General features: G+C 38.7%; 1 protein-coding gene and 1 pseudogene across 1 annotated transcript; both read left to right on the top strand.

The window, feature by feature from the left end:
- LOC139162978 (zinc finger protein 208-like) overlaps positions 1-15,470 on the top strand; it is a 65,276-nt pseudogene that overhangs the window by 36,894 nt on the left and 12,912 nt on the right.
- On the top strand, positions 11,718-12,213 carry LOC139163164 (putative zinc finger protein 876; the record flags this gene model as incomplete). Its single annotated transcript, XM_070744129.1, is given in 2 exon segments — positions 11,718-11,902; positions 11,904-12,213. Coding segments are annotated over 2 exon segments (303 nt in total), but the record flags the coding sequence as incomplete, so codon positions are not given.

The following is a 15,470-nucleotide window of genomic DNA, read 5'->3' on the forward strand; positions in this document are numbered from 1 at the left end:
CTAACCTTGTCATCATTTTCATTTCCCTTTTGCTTTGAAGGTCATAACTGGCAGCAGAATCAAGATCCCTGTGAACTGTTCCAACTGATCAATGCTAAAGATGGAATGGAGAAGTTTGGAATTGGAATGAAATTCGAAAGCCCTGAGAGAAACCAGTCAAAGAATTGGAATCAGGAAAGCTCATCTTCCACTGATGCTCCGATGCAAAACATTCTTGCCCGACAAGAGAAAATGAAGAAAAAATATATTGGAAAAAGTGTGAAGCTAGTTAAAGCTAAAATACAAGTAAATGAAAACTATTTCACCCAAAACAAAGGAGAAGATGCTATAAGAAGACACAATGGACAAAATTACAATGGGACATCCATTCTTTCTTTTGGAAATAACTACCTTACATCTCAAAAAGAGATTGATACAAAAGGGAAGCCATATAAATGTTTGAAATGTGGAAAATGTTTTAGAACAAGGGAGAAACTTACTATCCACGAAAGGATCCACACAGGGGAGAAGCCACATAAATGCTTGGAGTGTGGAAAGACCTTTACTCAGAGAAGTCATCTTATTACCCATAAGAGGATCCATACAGGGGAGAAGCCATATAAATGCATGGAGTGTGGAAAGACCTTTGCTGATAGCAGTGCACTTACTTCCCATACGAAGATCCACACAGGGGAGAAGCCGTATAAATGCATGGAGTGTGGAAAGACCTTTGCTGATAGCAGTGCACTTACTTCCCATAAGAGGATCCACACAGGGGAGAAGCCGTATAAATGCGTAGAGTGTGGAAAGACCTTTGCTCATAGCAGTACACTTACTTCCCATAAGAGGATCCACACAGGGGAGAAGCCGTATAAATGTTTGTAGTGTGGAAAGACCTTTGCTGATAGCAGTGCACTTACTTCCCATAAGAGGATCCACACAGGGGAGAAGCCGTATAAATGCATGGAGTGTGGAAAGACCTTTGCTCATAGCAGTGCACTTACTTCCCATAAGATGATCCACACAGGGGAGAAACCATATAAATGCATGGAGTGTGGAAAGGCCTTTGCTCATAGCAGTGCACTTACTTCCCATAAGAGGATCCACACAGGGGAGAAGCCCTATAAATGTTTGGAGTGTGGAAAGACCTTTGGTCGCAAAATTCATCTTACTTCCCATAAGAGGATCCACACAGGGGAGAAGCCGTATAAATGCATGGAGTGTGGAAAGACCTTTGCTAATAGCAGTCAAGTTACTTCCCATCAGAGGATCCACACACGGGAGAAGCCGTATAAATGCATGGAGTGTGGAAAGACCTTTGCTGATAGCAGTGGATTTACTTCCCATAAGAGGATCCACACAGGGGAGAAGCCTTATAAATGCTTGGAGTGTGGAAAGACCTTTGCTAATAGCAGTCATTTTACTTACCATAAAAGGATCCACACAGGGGAGAAGCCGTATAAATGCATGGAGTGTGGAAAGACCTTTGCTCATAGCAGTGGATTTACTTACCATAAAATGATCCACACAGGGGAGATGCCATATAAATGCATGGAGTGTGGAAAGACCTTTGCTCATAGCAGTGCACTTATTTCCCATAAGAGGATCCACACAGGGGAGAAGCCGTATAAATGCTTGGAGTGTGGAAATACCTTTGCTCAAAGCAGTACACTTATTTCCCATAAGAGGATCCACACAGGGGAGAAGCCGTATAAATGCTTGGAGTGTGGAAAGACCTTTGGTTGCAAAAGTCGTCTTATTTCCCATAAGAGGATCCACACAGGGGAGAAGCCGTATAAATGCTTGGAGTGTGGAAAGACCTTTGCTCAGAGAGGTCATCTTATTTCCCATAAGAGTATCCACACAGGGGAGAAGTCCTATAAATGCTTGGAGTGTGGAAAGACCTTTGCTCAAAGCAGTACACTTATTTCCCATAAGAGGATCCACACAGGGGAGAAGCCGTATAAATGCTTGGAGTGTGGAAAGACCTTTGGTTGCAAAAGTTCTCTTATTTCCCATAAGAGGATCCACACAGGGGAGAAGCCGTATAAATGCTTGGAGTGTGGAAAGACCTTTGCTCAGAGAGGTCATCTTATTTCCCATAAGAGGATCCACACAGGGGAGAAGCCGTATAAATGCTTGGAGTGTGGAAAGACCTTTGCTAATAGCAGTCATCTTACTTACCATAAAAGGATCCACACAGGGGAGAAGCCGTATAAATGCTTGGAGTGTGGAAAGACCTTTGCTAATAGCAGTCATCTTACTTACCATAAAAGGATCCACACAGGGGAGAAGCCATATAAATGCATGGAGTGTGGAAAGACCTTTGCTCATAGCAGTCATCTTACTTCCCATCAGAGGATCCACACACGGGAGAAGCTATCTAGTCTATCTATCTAGTCACAAACCTTCAATAAAAACCGAAAATAAATATATAAGAAATATTTTTCCTATGTTTTATATTTTACATTTGGATTACTTGATTGTTCGCATTTGGATTATTTCGTTTGGATTATTGGCTGTTTCGTCGGATTCGTAGCGGAGATACTTTACACTTCGTCTTAAGCTGCGAGAGACAGATCGACTCCATTTTAACACTGGATAATTGAATTGAAATTACTTGGAAAAGTGAGACTTTAGAAATCTTGAGAAGACTAAACTTTACCGTTACTATTCTTGTAACCAACGGGACCTTTTTAAACCTACATTGAAAGTAACTTTCTAAAACAGACTAGATCTTCAATCAACAAAACTATTTTACTACAAGAAGAATATAAGTATATGAATACCAAATAGCTGATTTCTGCTCTTTGTTTCCTACATTTCCAATTTTTAAATTTTTATTACATTTATTCTTGGTTTAACATATGCACTGTTAATAATCCTTGGTTTCCTGCTCCTTTTTAATTAAATCAAAATCCCCCTTCCCAGATTGCTCCCTTTCCTTTATCTTTTTTTCTTTCTTTTCTTTTTTCTCTTTACTCTCTCTCCCCTTTTTAAGTGGTCTTCATATATATTTTTCTTATCTTCTTTTTTTTCTTCTCCACTACTACCGTTTTTTTTTCTGCTGTGCCAAATTGATCTTTTCTTTTTTATACAATTTTTAATTTAGAGTAATAAGATAAATTAAGGTGTTATTTGTTTAACATTATATTGTAATTTTATTTGAAATTCCAGTGTGGTTTGCCTAGGGAACTTATTCTTGCAACTAATTGTGCAGGTTTGGAATTTATAGTGACTCTTTACATACTGCTAATATAAACAATATCAATTTCAAATTTCAAAATGTCAAGTACTTCTTCTCATACTAAAACAGTTAAGAAACAAACGGCTGCTGTATCGTCACCCCAAGGTTCGCCTCACCCCTCCCCTGCACAGCAGGTCTTATCAGTAACCATGTTTACCAAGGAGAAAGAGAAAGAAAAATCACAACAACCTACACTTGTTACAATTCAAGAGACATTGAATGCATTAAAAGATTTTATGCTTCAATCGCAAAATGATGCAACCCAGCAGAGAGAAGCCATAAAAACAGAGATGGCTGAAATGAAAGTAGACACAGGAGAGATGAAGGACCAAATGAAGGAGATTAAACAAACTTTGAAAGAGAGTGAAGATCGAATGAAAACAGTTGAAGAAAAGACGGAGAAAATGGAGAAAACAATGGACTATTTTGATGACAGAGCGGATTCACGTTACAGAAGATATGATGAATCGATTACACATCTGGAAATGCAACGTGCTTCATATGGGCTACGATTTCAAAACATAATAGAAGAGAAAGATGAAGATTTAAAGGCCACTATGGCTGAAACTATTGGAGGAATCCTTCAGATGGATCCCGCAGAAATAATAAAAGAAATCGACGAAGTTTATAGAATTTCAAATAGCTACATACGTCGCCACAACCTTCCAAGAGAGATTCACATCAAATTCGTAAGAAGAACTTTGAGAGATGATGTATTGCACTGGGCAAGAACTGGTCAATTGCAACACAAAGGCAAAGAAATAAAAATATTACAACAAATTCCAAGAAGTGTTAGAGAGAACAGAAGAGATTATCATTTCTTGACCAAAATTTTGATTAAAGAAAATATAACTTTTTGCTGGCTTATTCCACAAGGACTGTCACTGACATGGAAATCCACAAGATATAAATTGGAGAATTTAGATCAAGCAAGAGATTTTTATGAAAATAGTGGAATAAGCCAAATGGAGCAGTTAACAAAAGAATTGACAGCACTACAGGCGGAAGCTATGGGGGCAGTAGCACAAGTGGAGGAGCAGGATCAAGGCGCTAGAAGAAAGCAACCTCAGCGCAAAACCAAAAAATACAATAAATGACTACATTGAGAGACTTAAAAATTTTCTCAGTAAATGTTAATGGACTAAATGAACCAAAAAAAAGAAAGCAAATATTCTCTAAAATCAAGAACCAAAAGGCTCAAATTGTTATATTACAAGAAGTACATATAAAAAAAAGTAATCGGAACTTATTATTAAATACTAAAATTGGAAATATGTATGCTGCGTTAGCAGATCAAAGAAAAAGAGGAGTAGCAATATATGTTGAGAGTTCTATAAATTCCAAACAATTATTTAGCGATGACGAAGGCAGAATTTTGATTGTCCAAGTTAATATTGAACCTAGACCTCTTACCATTGTTTCTATATATGCCCCGAATGAAGATCAAATGACATTTTATAAAAAATTACATCAAAAAATTACAGAATTAAATGTGGAAAATATGTTAATTATTGGAGATTTCAATGCTATAACAAATAGGCAACTAGATCACTCGGGAGGGGGGGAAAATAGCAAAAAAAAAAGAATTTATTACCCTCCACCTTTCAGAAAATGAAAGCAGAATTATTATTGAATGATATTTGGAGGGAAAGACATCCCCAAAAAAGGCAATATAATTTTTACTCTAACCCAGAGACAATCTAAATTAATTAAACAATTAGAAGATAAAGATGGAACAATAAAATATGACATAGAAGGAAAAGCAAATATTGTACAAAATTTCTTTAAAGAATTGTATAAAAATGATAACATAGAGGAAGATGAAGTATTTAAATATTTAGAAAGCTCAGAATTACCCCAACTAACAGAAGAACAACAGGAGAGGATGGAAAGCCTTATAACAATGGAAGAACTCATTATAATTATTAAGAAACAAAAAAATAATAAAGCTACAGGACCAGACGCTATCCCAGCAGAGTGGTATAAAATAGAAAATGAGACATTAAGAAATAATATGTTACAAATTTTTAACGAATGTAGGCTAGATGGCAAAATTCCTAAATCATGGTCTGAATCTTTGATAACTTTAATCCACAAGCCAGACACAGCAATGGAAAAAATTAAAAATTATAGACCAATATCGTTATTAAACGTCGATTATAAAATATTTACTGCAATATATGCAGATAGGTTGAAAATGGTTATAAACAGTAAAATTCATCAAGACCAGAATGGTTTTTTGCCAGGCAGACAGATCAGAAACAACCTTAGAACAATTATTAACATATTAGAATACTATGAACAACACCCAGATAAAACATTATCATTAATGTTTCTAGATGCTCAAAAAGCTTTTGATAACGTTAATTGGACATTTATAAAAATGCAACTAAATAAAATGAGATTTGGTCCTAAATTCGTTAATTTAATAGATGCCATTTACTCAGAACAAACAACTAAAATTATATTAAATAATGAACAATTGGAAACGTTTAAAATAAATAAAGGAGTTCGACAAGGATGTCCCATCTCACCCCTACTGTTCATTATATCCTTAGAAACATTATTAATAAAAATAAGAGCAGATCCAAAGATGAAAGGTTTAACCGTTGGAAAAGAGATATATAAAGTTCAAGCTTTTGCAGACGATCTGACTTTTATAATTGAAGATCCGATAGTGACAGCCCCAAGATTAATTCAGACAATAGAACAATATGGTAAGGTAGCAGGTCTAAAAATAAATAAAAATAAAACACAATTTATAACAAAAAATATGAATAAAGCACAAGAAAGTAATTTAGAACGTATTTCTGGAATTCAGATAGTTAAAAAAGTTAAGTACCCGGAGAGGGGCGGCATACAAGTCCAACTAATAAATAAATAAATAATAAATAAATAAAATATGGCTAACAGCTAAAACAATAACATTAAAAAATGATAATTATATAAAACTAATCACTGAAATTAAAAAAGATTTAGAAATATGGAACAACTTAAAAATATCTTTTCTGGGAAGAATTGCCACAATTAAGATGAACATTTTACCTAAAGTCTTGTTTTTGTTTCAAGTGATCCCAATAAATCCAGGGGCAAACTTTTTTAAAAATTTAACAAATGTGGTTAAAAAAAATTTATGGCAAGGTAAAAAGGCAAGAATAAAGATAAATATGTTAGAAGATATAAAAGAGAGGGGAGGTTTTGCCCTCCCAAATTGGAAATTATATTACCAGGCAGCCGCCTTAACATGGATTAAAGATTGGATAACTTTGGAGGATAAAAGAACATTAAAATTAGAAGGACATGACCTTATGCTTGGCTGGCATGCCTTCGTATGGTACGATAAAGATAAAAATCATTCATATTTTAAAAGACATACATTAAGAAAATATTTATTTGATGTATGGAAAGACATAAAGAAAAACCATTTTCTAACAATTCCTGAATGGGTTGCCCCCTTAGATGCAATAATACATCCAAATTCTATTAAGGATACAAAAATAATAAGATATAAAGAGTTGTTAGATGATCAAATGAAATTAAAAACTAGAATTAAATTACAAGAAGAAGGGACATTAATTGATTGGTGGCACTACGCACAGATTAGATCTAGATACCAGAAAGACAGTATGCTTTATAAAAACAAAAATTTATTAAGTAGTTTAATTACTATCAATCAAAACAGAACAATTGGGAAAATATATAAATACTTGATTGCCCACAAGAATATTGATTTAACTTTAAAAGATAATGTGATACTTTGGTGCAGAAACATAGGTAAAGAAATAGACATAGACACATGGGAGAAAGTTTGGATTCACAACTGGAAAATGACAAAATCAGTGTCTTTAAAAGAAAATCAAATTAAAATGTTTTATAGATGGCATCTCCCACCAAATAGAATAGCAAAAATGTTTCCCAAGACATCTCCGTTATGTTGGAAATGTAAGAAAGAAATAGGATCCTACTACCACCAATGGTGGACACGTGGTAAAGCTAGAATGTATTGGAAAATGATAGAGAAAATGATAAAAGAAATAGTAAAGCAAAATATAGAAATTATCCCGGAGTTTTGTTTATTAGGAATTACTAACCAGGTTTATAAGCAAGAAATTCTATATTTAATTATACATATCCTAACAGCGGCAAGGATTATGTACGCGCAAAATTGGAAAGGGGAAAATATCCCCAAAGAAGAAGAAGTTATTACAAAAATATTAGATTGCGCGGAAATGGATAGGATGACAAGACGCTTAAATGATCAAGAAGAAACGAAATTTTATGAGACATGGAACAAAGTTTATATATGGATAGAGAAGAAAAAAACAATAGAAAACTAAAGTTAAACATAGATGTTTTGGTTGAAATTTTATTTTTTAAGAATAATACTAGAATTAAATCACATCTGATTTTGCTGTGAGCCGCCCCGAGTCTGCGGAGAAGGGCGGCATACAAATCTGATTAAACTTGAAACTAGTCTATATATATAGAATTAATATGATAAGAATGTTTGGTTTTATCTTGGTTAAAATTATTTTCTTACTAATTTTTTTATTAGTCAATCTTGTATTAGTAGTATTCAATTCTGTACTTAATTATGTATTCTTTTTTCTGTATCTGCATTTATACTTTTGAGATAAGCGGGGAAGATACATCCCCACATTCTATGTTTAATGTTTGTAAGTTTGTTTGTCCATTTTAAGAAAATCAATAAAAAAATTATTTTAAAAAATATATTTTATAGTCTACATTTAGTAAAGAGATTGGTCGGTAATTTTCTAGGTATTTTTAATCTTTATTTTCTTTCGGAATGATAGTGATGTAAGCTTCGGACCATGTTTTGGGAAGGTTGCCTTGAAGTAAGGCTTCGTTGTATACTTTTAACATAAGTGGTTCTAATAAGTCCTGGTGGTGTTTATAAAATTCCGGGGGGATTCCATCTGGCAACCAGTAGTGGAGTCAATATTCCAAGTGTGGTCTTATCAAGGCATTATAAAGTGGTACTAACACTTCATGTCATTTTGATTCTATCCCTCTTAATGCCGCCTCTGATTTTGTTGGGTTTTGGGGTTTTTGGTGGCAACTGTACATTATCTGCTGACTCATGTTTAAGTGTTTGTCCACTAGGACTCCAAGATCCCTGTTGCACTTACTACTTGTAAGATCTTGTGAATCCTCCCGTTCTGTTCTTGTTCCCGTGTTCAGGTGAGTCCTGTGTCCTTCGAGGAGGTGGCTGTGTCTTTCTCTGAGGAGGAATGGTCTCAGCTGGATCCTGACCAGAAAGCGCTGCATTCGGAAGTCATGCTGGAAAACCATAGGAACGTGGTCTTTCTGGGTCAGAGTGTGACACCAATCAGAGTTCAAGAAGGAAGATTATAGTTATTTCTTTATTTAAACAACCAATATAATGAGACATCGTCTCCTGGGCGGGAGAAGGAAAGGACGTGGCCTTCTGGTGTTCCAAGGAAGGAAAGAGTCAATGTCTCTTGGCTTAGATGCTTTATGTGCCATTTCACATCTGTATTTTTCCATTTCTATTTGAACTTATATGTTGGGGTGTGTAAAAAGAACGAGGTGTGCTTTTGTGTGTCCCCTGGAGGTCATGTGAGAGGAGTGTGTTGTCATTTGTCTAAAACCTCCAAACTTGTGTGAGAACAGAACCTTCCATCGGTTCCTTTGCCTACTTGGGTGCATTTGCAGAAAGAAGAAGCCTAAAGTATTGAGAGATGTGTGAAGTCAGTCGAAGAAAACGTAGCACTATTGATCTCATGTGATATCGCACTATAATGCTCTAGGCCTCTGTTCCCGGCTACCCAAGGCCTGCACAAGATCCAGGACAAAATGTTGGCCGAGAGAGGGAAGGTCCCTTCGTCTCCAAAGACTTTCACCCTGGATCTCGTGCAGTCCTCAGTTCTTAAAGTTCTTCAATGCCTGAAGGTGTGAGATCACATGATATTATTCACCTGGGATCTTGCACTACTGCTCTTGTGTGATCTATCCCTAAAGTACTTTAGATCTCCGCTCTCTGCGAATTGACTCCTGTGCCACATCCAGAGTGATGGCAGTTTTCCAATATCTCAGGGGCTTCCACAAAGAAGAGGGAGTCAAACTGTTCTCCAAAGCACCTGAGGGCGGGACAAGAAGCCACGGGTGGAAACTAATCAAGGAGAAAAGCCACTTAGAACTAAGGAGAAATTCCCTGACAGTTGAAACAATTAATCAGTGGAACAGCTTGTCTCCAGAACTTGTGAATGCTCCAACACTGGAAGTTTTTAAGAAGATGTAGGATAACCATTTCACTGAAGTGGTGGAAGGCTTTCCTGCCTAATCGGGGTGAGGGGGTGGACTAGAACACCTCCAAGGTCCCTTTTCTTTTTCTATTCCATTCTTTAATTCAAAACTGGCTCTGAGTGAGATTTGCAGATAGATAGATGGATGGATAGATAGATTATAAAGAAAGAGACATCTAAATATTTTCAAAGCTTTCATAACTCATGAATATAGAAATCATAATGTCTATATCACAACACTGTGAGCATGCAGTCATAGAAACATAGAAGACTGACGGCAGAAAAAGACCTCATGGTCCATCTAGTCTGCCCTTATACTGTTTTTTGTATTTTATCTTAGGATGGATCTATGTTTATCCCAGGCATGTTTAAATTCAGTTTCTTCCAAGGATCTACTACTCTTTCAGTAAAATAATATTTTCTCATGATGCTTTTGATCTTTCCCCTCATCAGAACCTTCTGAGAAGGACGGCATACAAAACTAATAAGTTATTACTAATTGTTGTTGTTGTTGTTGTTGTTGTTATTATTATTATTATTATTATTCTAATGCAAACATACAAGCTAATGGAATTTTGGACAAATTCAGAAGGAAATTCACGTGACGTTCTACATTTTGATGGTTTTCTCTAACTTTGTCATCATTTTCATTTCCCTTTGGCTTTGAAGGTCATAACTGGCAGCAGAATCAAGGTCCCTGTGAACTGTTCCAAGTGATCAATGCTAAAGATGGAATGGAGAAGTTTGGAATTGGAATGAAATTCGAAAGCCCTGAGAGAAACCAGTCAAAGAATTGGAATCAAGAAAGCTCATCTTCCACTGATGCTCCGATGCAAGACATTCTTGCCCGACAAGAGAAAATGAAGAAAAAATATATTGGAAAAAGTGTGAAGCTAATTAAAGCTAAAATACAAGTAAATGAAAACTATTTCACCCAAAACAAAGGAGAACATGCTATAAGAAGACACAATGGACAAAATTACAATGGGACATCCATTCTTTCTTTTGGAAATAACTACCTTACATCTCAGAAAGAGATTGATACAAAAGGGAAGCCATATAAATGTTTGAAATGTGGAAAATATTTTAGCAGAACGTGGCAACAAAAGGGAAGCCATATAAATGTTTGAAATGTGGAAAATGTTTTATTAGAACGTGGCAACTTACTATCCACGAAAGGATCCACACAGGGGAGAAGCCATATAAATGCATGGAGTGTGGAAAGACCTTTGCTGTTAGCAGTGCACTTACTTCCCATAGGAGGATCCACACAGGGGAGAAGCCGTATAAATGCATGGAGTGTGGAAAGACCTTTGCTCAGAGAAATCATCTTATTTCCCATAAAAGGATCCACACACGGGAGAAGCCGTATAAATGCTTGGAGTGTGGCAAGACCTTTGCTCAGAGAAATCATCTTATTTCCCATAAAAGGATCCACACAGGGGAGAAGCCGTATAAATGCATGGAGTGTGGAAAGAGCTTTGCTCAAAGCAGTGGATTTACTTCCCATAAGAGGATCCACACAGGAGAGAAGCCGTATAAATGCATGGAGTGTGGAAAGGCCTTTGCTCAAAGCAGTGGATTTACTTCCCATAAGAGGATCCACACTGGGGAGAAGCCGTATAAATGCATGGAGTGTGGAAAGACCTTTGCTCATAGCGGTGCATTTATTTCCCATAAGTGGGTCCACACAGGGGAGAAGCCGTATAAATGCTTGGAGTGTGGAAAGACCTTTGCTCATAGAAGTCAACTTATTCACCACAAAAGGATCCACACAGGGGAGAAGCCGTATAAATACATGGAGTGTGGAAAGACCTTTGCTCGTAGAAGTCAACTTATTTACCACAAAAGGATCCACACAGGGGAGAAGCTGTATAAATGCTTGGAGTGTGGAAAGACCTTTGCTCAGAGAAGTTATCTTATTTCCCATAAGTGGGTCCACACAGGGGAGAAGCCGTATAATCGCATGGAGTGTGGAAAGACCTTTGCTCAGAGAAGTCATCTTATTTCCCATAAGAGGATCCACACAGGGGAGAAGCCGTATAAATGCATGGAGTGTGGAAAGACCTTTGCTCATAGCAGTGTACTTACTTCCCATAAGTAACTTACTTCATTTCATTTCATTTATTTAGATTTGTAAGCCGCCCCGAGTCTGCGGAGAGGGGCGGCATACAAATCTAAATAAATGAAATGAAATGAAATGAAATAACAGGATCCACACAGGGGAGAAGCCGTATAAATGCTTGGATTGTGGAAAGACCTTTGCTCAGAATTGTAATCTGTCTTCTCATAAAAAGATCCACACAGGGGAGAAGCCGTATAAATGCATGGAGTGTGGAAAGACCTTTGCTCATAGCAGTAGATTTACTTCCCATAATAGGATCCACACGGGAGAAACCATATAAATGCATGAAGTGTGGAAAGACCTTTGCTCAGAATGGTACTCTGTCTTCTCATAAAAGAATCCATTCTCTGGAGAAACTATATAGAAATAGCAATTCCACTTAGATTTATATACTACTCCACAATGCTTTACCACTTTACCTCTGAGCCGTGTACAAAGTCAGCTTATTGTCCTCAGCAATCTGTCCTCATTTTAGCGACCTCAGAAGCATGAAAGGCTGTATCAACTACTAAAAACAATGTATAGAAGTTGTTTTCAATAAAATGTGAAATCGAAAGTTTTCAATTTCCACATTAAAAAATGCTCCATCCATTTTCTTGCTGAAATAGTTTTTCGCATCCAAAATTTGCATTTCTTCCTCAAACAAAGTCACAATTTCACTCTGTAAAACCATTGCCTTTTTATAGTTGGTCCACAAAGATTTTTTTAATGCTCCCAGATGCAAATGGGCTTATTATGAAAAACAGAACAAAACCCGCACTGGAATTATTTGTCTAGATGGCAACAGATTAGATCCCAGCTTTAATTTACAACTAACCAATTGAATGTTCTTCAGCATTACAGAATTAACAGTTATTCAAACAGTCCCTCAACAGAGAGCAACATGGTTAGGTCTGAGATGGTAAAGGAGGAGAACAAGAGTATGCCCATGTTTCACCATCACTCCGCAGTCTGCACTGGCTGCCAATCAGTTTCCGGTCACAATTCAAAGTGTTGGTTATGACCTTTAAAGCCCTTCATGGCATCGGACCAGAATATCTCCGAGACCGCCTTCTGCCGCACGAATCCCAGCGACCGATTAGGTCCCACAGAGTGGGCCTCCTCCGGGTCCCGTCAACTAAACAATGTCGGTTGGCGGGCCCCAGGGGGAGAGCCTTCTCTGTAGCGGCACCGACTCTCTGGAACCAACTCCCCCCGGAGATCAGAACTGCCCCTACTCTTCCTGCCTTCCGTAAACTCCTCAAAACCCACCTTTGCCGTCAGGCATGGGGAAACTAAACATCTCCCCCTGGGCATGTTGAATTTATACATGGTATGTATGTTAGTATATGGGTTTTTTTAAATTTTTAAATATTTTATTTAATTGATTATTTATTGGATTGTTTTTCACTTGTGAGCCGCCCCGAGTCTTCGGAGAGGGGCGGCATACAAATCCAAATAATAAAATAAATAAATAAATAAATAAAGAGGGATCCCTTCCAAAGCTCTCCGGTGATCTTGGGATCTGCCTGATCTCCTCAGCCTGCACCTCCCCCACTGTCCCTTCCCCCAAGATCCCCCCCATTCCTTTCACGCTATCCATGGGGAGGGGGTCCCACCGAGTCCTCCAGCCCACGAAGGATCCTGATTGGCTCTTTCCAGCAGCTCCCATCCATCCACCTGCAGGAGAGTTTCTACTCTTCTCCTTCGTCCGAACCTCTTCTAAATGTTATTGGAGGTATTAAAAATTCTTTAATTGCTCCATTAAAAAGAAATAAAGTGCACAGAGCAAATTGTTAAGATTTGGGGCAGTTTTTCCTTAAAAAGACCTGAAAACGTATTGGAGTCTAAAACAAAAACAGACCAACACTAACATCTTACCCAGAATTTCTCCATGTTTTGGGAAATTTCAAGTGGGAAGGGAAGAAGGGGGCCATTCCTCCTTCGGGGAGGGGGCACCCCAAGTTTGTGGGCTGTTCTTCATGGCCCCCATTCTCCTTGTGACATTTCACTCAATTTCCAGCCAAGTGACCCCCCCCCCAGGGTCTTTCCTTTCCATCCTATCCCCATCTCCTTTGCTCATATGAAACATCTGCGGGGGGGGGGCAGGGGAAGTGGGCCCTCCCCTCTCGATTAATCCCCTAATTGAGTCAGTTTCTGAGATTTCCAGAATCCTTTGGAGCTGAAATGGAGAGGAATCCCTGCTCCTTCCCCGCCTTCTCCTCCCTGAAATGGGAGGATTCTCCCTCTACCCTTCCCTGCCTGTCAACCAGCCCCCTGCAGTGTGGGCCTGCCCATCTCTTTTTCTGCAGTGCTCACAAATTAATCCTGCTCTCGGATGCAAAAGGGTTTAGTTTTCTTTAGTCGCTGATGACTCCTATGTCCTCTTTGCAAATGGAGGGAGAAGGTGGCAAATTGGGGTGGGGAGGAGAATGGCAGCCTGGACCTTCTCTTGCTCAGAGCCCCCCCTCCTGCTCTACTTCCCCTCAAGCCCGTTTTGAAGGTCCAAATGGCAGCCCGCATGGTCCTCCCCAAGCACTCCTGGGGGGCCTTTTGGGGACACCTGAGTCTCCCCCTTCGCTCATTTCTCTGCCCCACAACTCGAGCCTCCTGCCCCATTCCGACACCCAACGTCTCCCTCTTCGAGTCTCAGATTGAGCAGTGGGTTGCACTAGATGACCTCCAAGGTCCCTTCCAACTTCTTTCCTTTTCAAAAAATTCATAAAAACAAGAGCAACAACAACAACTAGAGATTGAGGATCCCTGAAATAATCCTAATAAAACTTCATTGGTCACTTTTTAAAAAGTTTGCATCTAAAAAAACAAAACAAAAAACAAAAGAAACCATCCATCCATCCAGCAAACCTGCACATTGATTGACATATGCCAGACATTTTCTTTTGTCTCTCTAGCCTGAATAACATTCCACTCAAAAGAGTTTTTGTTATAAGGACACTGGGTTGCTTCCCTCCCCCACAACCTTTGTTTTAAATGGTTTCATTTTAGGCTCTTTTGTTTGTTGAAACATACAGGAAGCATCCGATGAAATGTTGTATTTCGGTTTCACCAAAACATGGCGCCAGTTCAGATTTTTTTAACGTGCAAAGGAGTCCAAGGTCACTGAAGAAGATATCAAAAGGGGAATCCCGGTACATCGCTCTAGCTGCCCACTTCCCTAGCAAAGGTGAGAAGGAACCCACCGAGGGAGGGGCTCTGAAATGGAAAACTGAGCAACCCCCCCAATCATACTCTTCCAATAGGCACCTACCACAGATGCCCCCCCAAAAGAACCCACATTCTTATTTATTTATTTATTGGAGTTGAAAGGGACCATGCAGGTCATCAAGTCCAACCCCCTGCTTATGCAGGACATCCTACAGCACCCCAGCCAAATGACAGTCCAGTCTCCTCTTGAAAATGTCCAAAGTTGGGGAGTTCACAACTTCCGCTGGCAGGTCGTTCCACTGGTTGATCGCTCTGACCGTCGGGAAGTTCTTCCTTATTTCTAGGTTGAATCTCTCCTTGGTCAGCTTCAAACCGTTGTTCCCTGTCTCGCCCTCTGGTGCCCTGGAAAACAGCGTGACCCCCTCCTCTCTGTGACAGCCCCTCAAGTACCTGTAGACTGCTATCATGTCCCCCCTGGCCCTTCTTTTCTCTAGGCTATCCATGCCCAGTTCCAGAAATCTCTCTTCATAAGTCTTGGTTTCTAGTCCCTTAATCACCTTGGTTGCCCTTTTCTGCACCTTCACCAGTTTCTATGTCTCTTTTGAAGTGCGGTGACCAGAACTGAATGCAGTACTCCAGATGTGGTCTGACCAGAGCGTTATAGAGTGGTATTAGTACCTCCCTGGCC

This window comes from Erythrolamprus reginae, chromosome 2, assembly GCF_031021105.1.
Source record: "Erythrolamprus reginae isolate rEryReg1 chromosome 2, rEryReg1.hap1, whole genome shotgun sequence".
Classification (NCBI taxonomy): domain Eukaryota; kingdom Metazoa; phylum Chordata; class Lepidosauria; order Squamata; family Dipsadidae; genus Erythrolamprus; species Erythrolamprus reginae.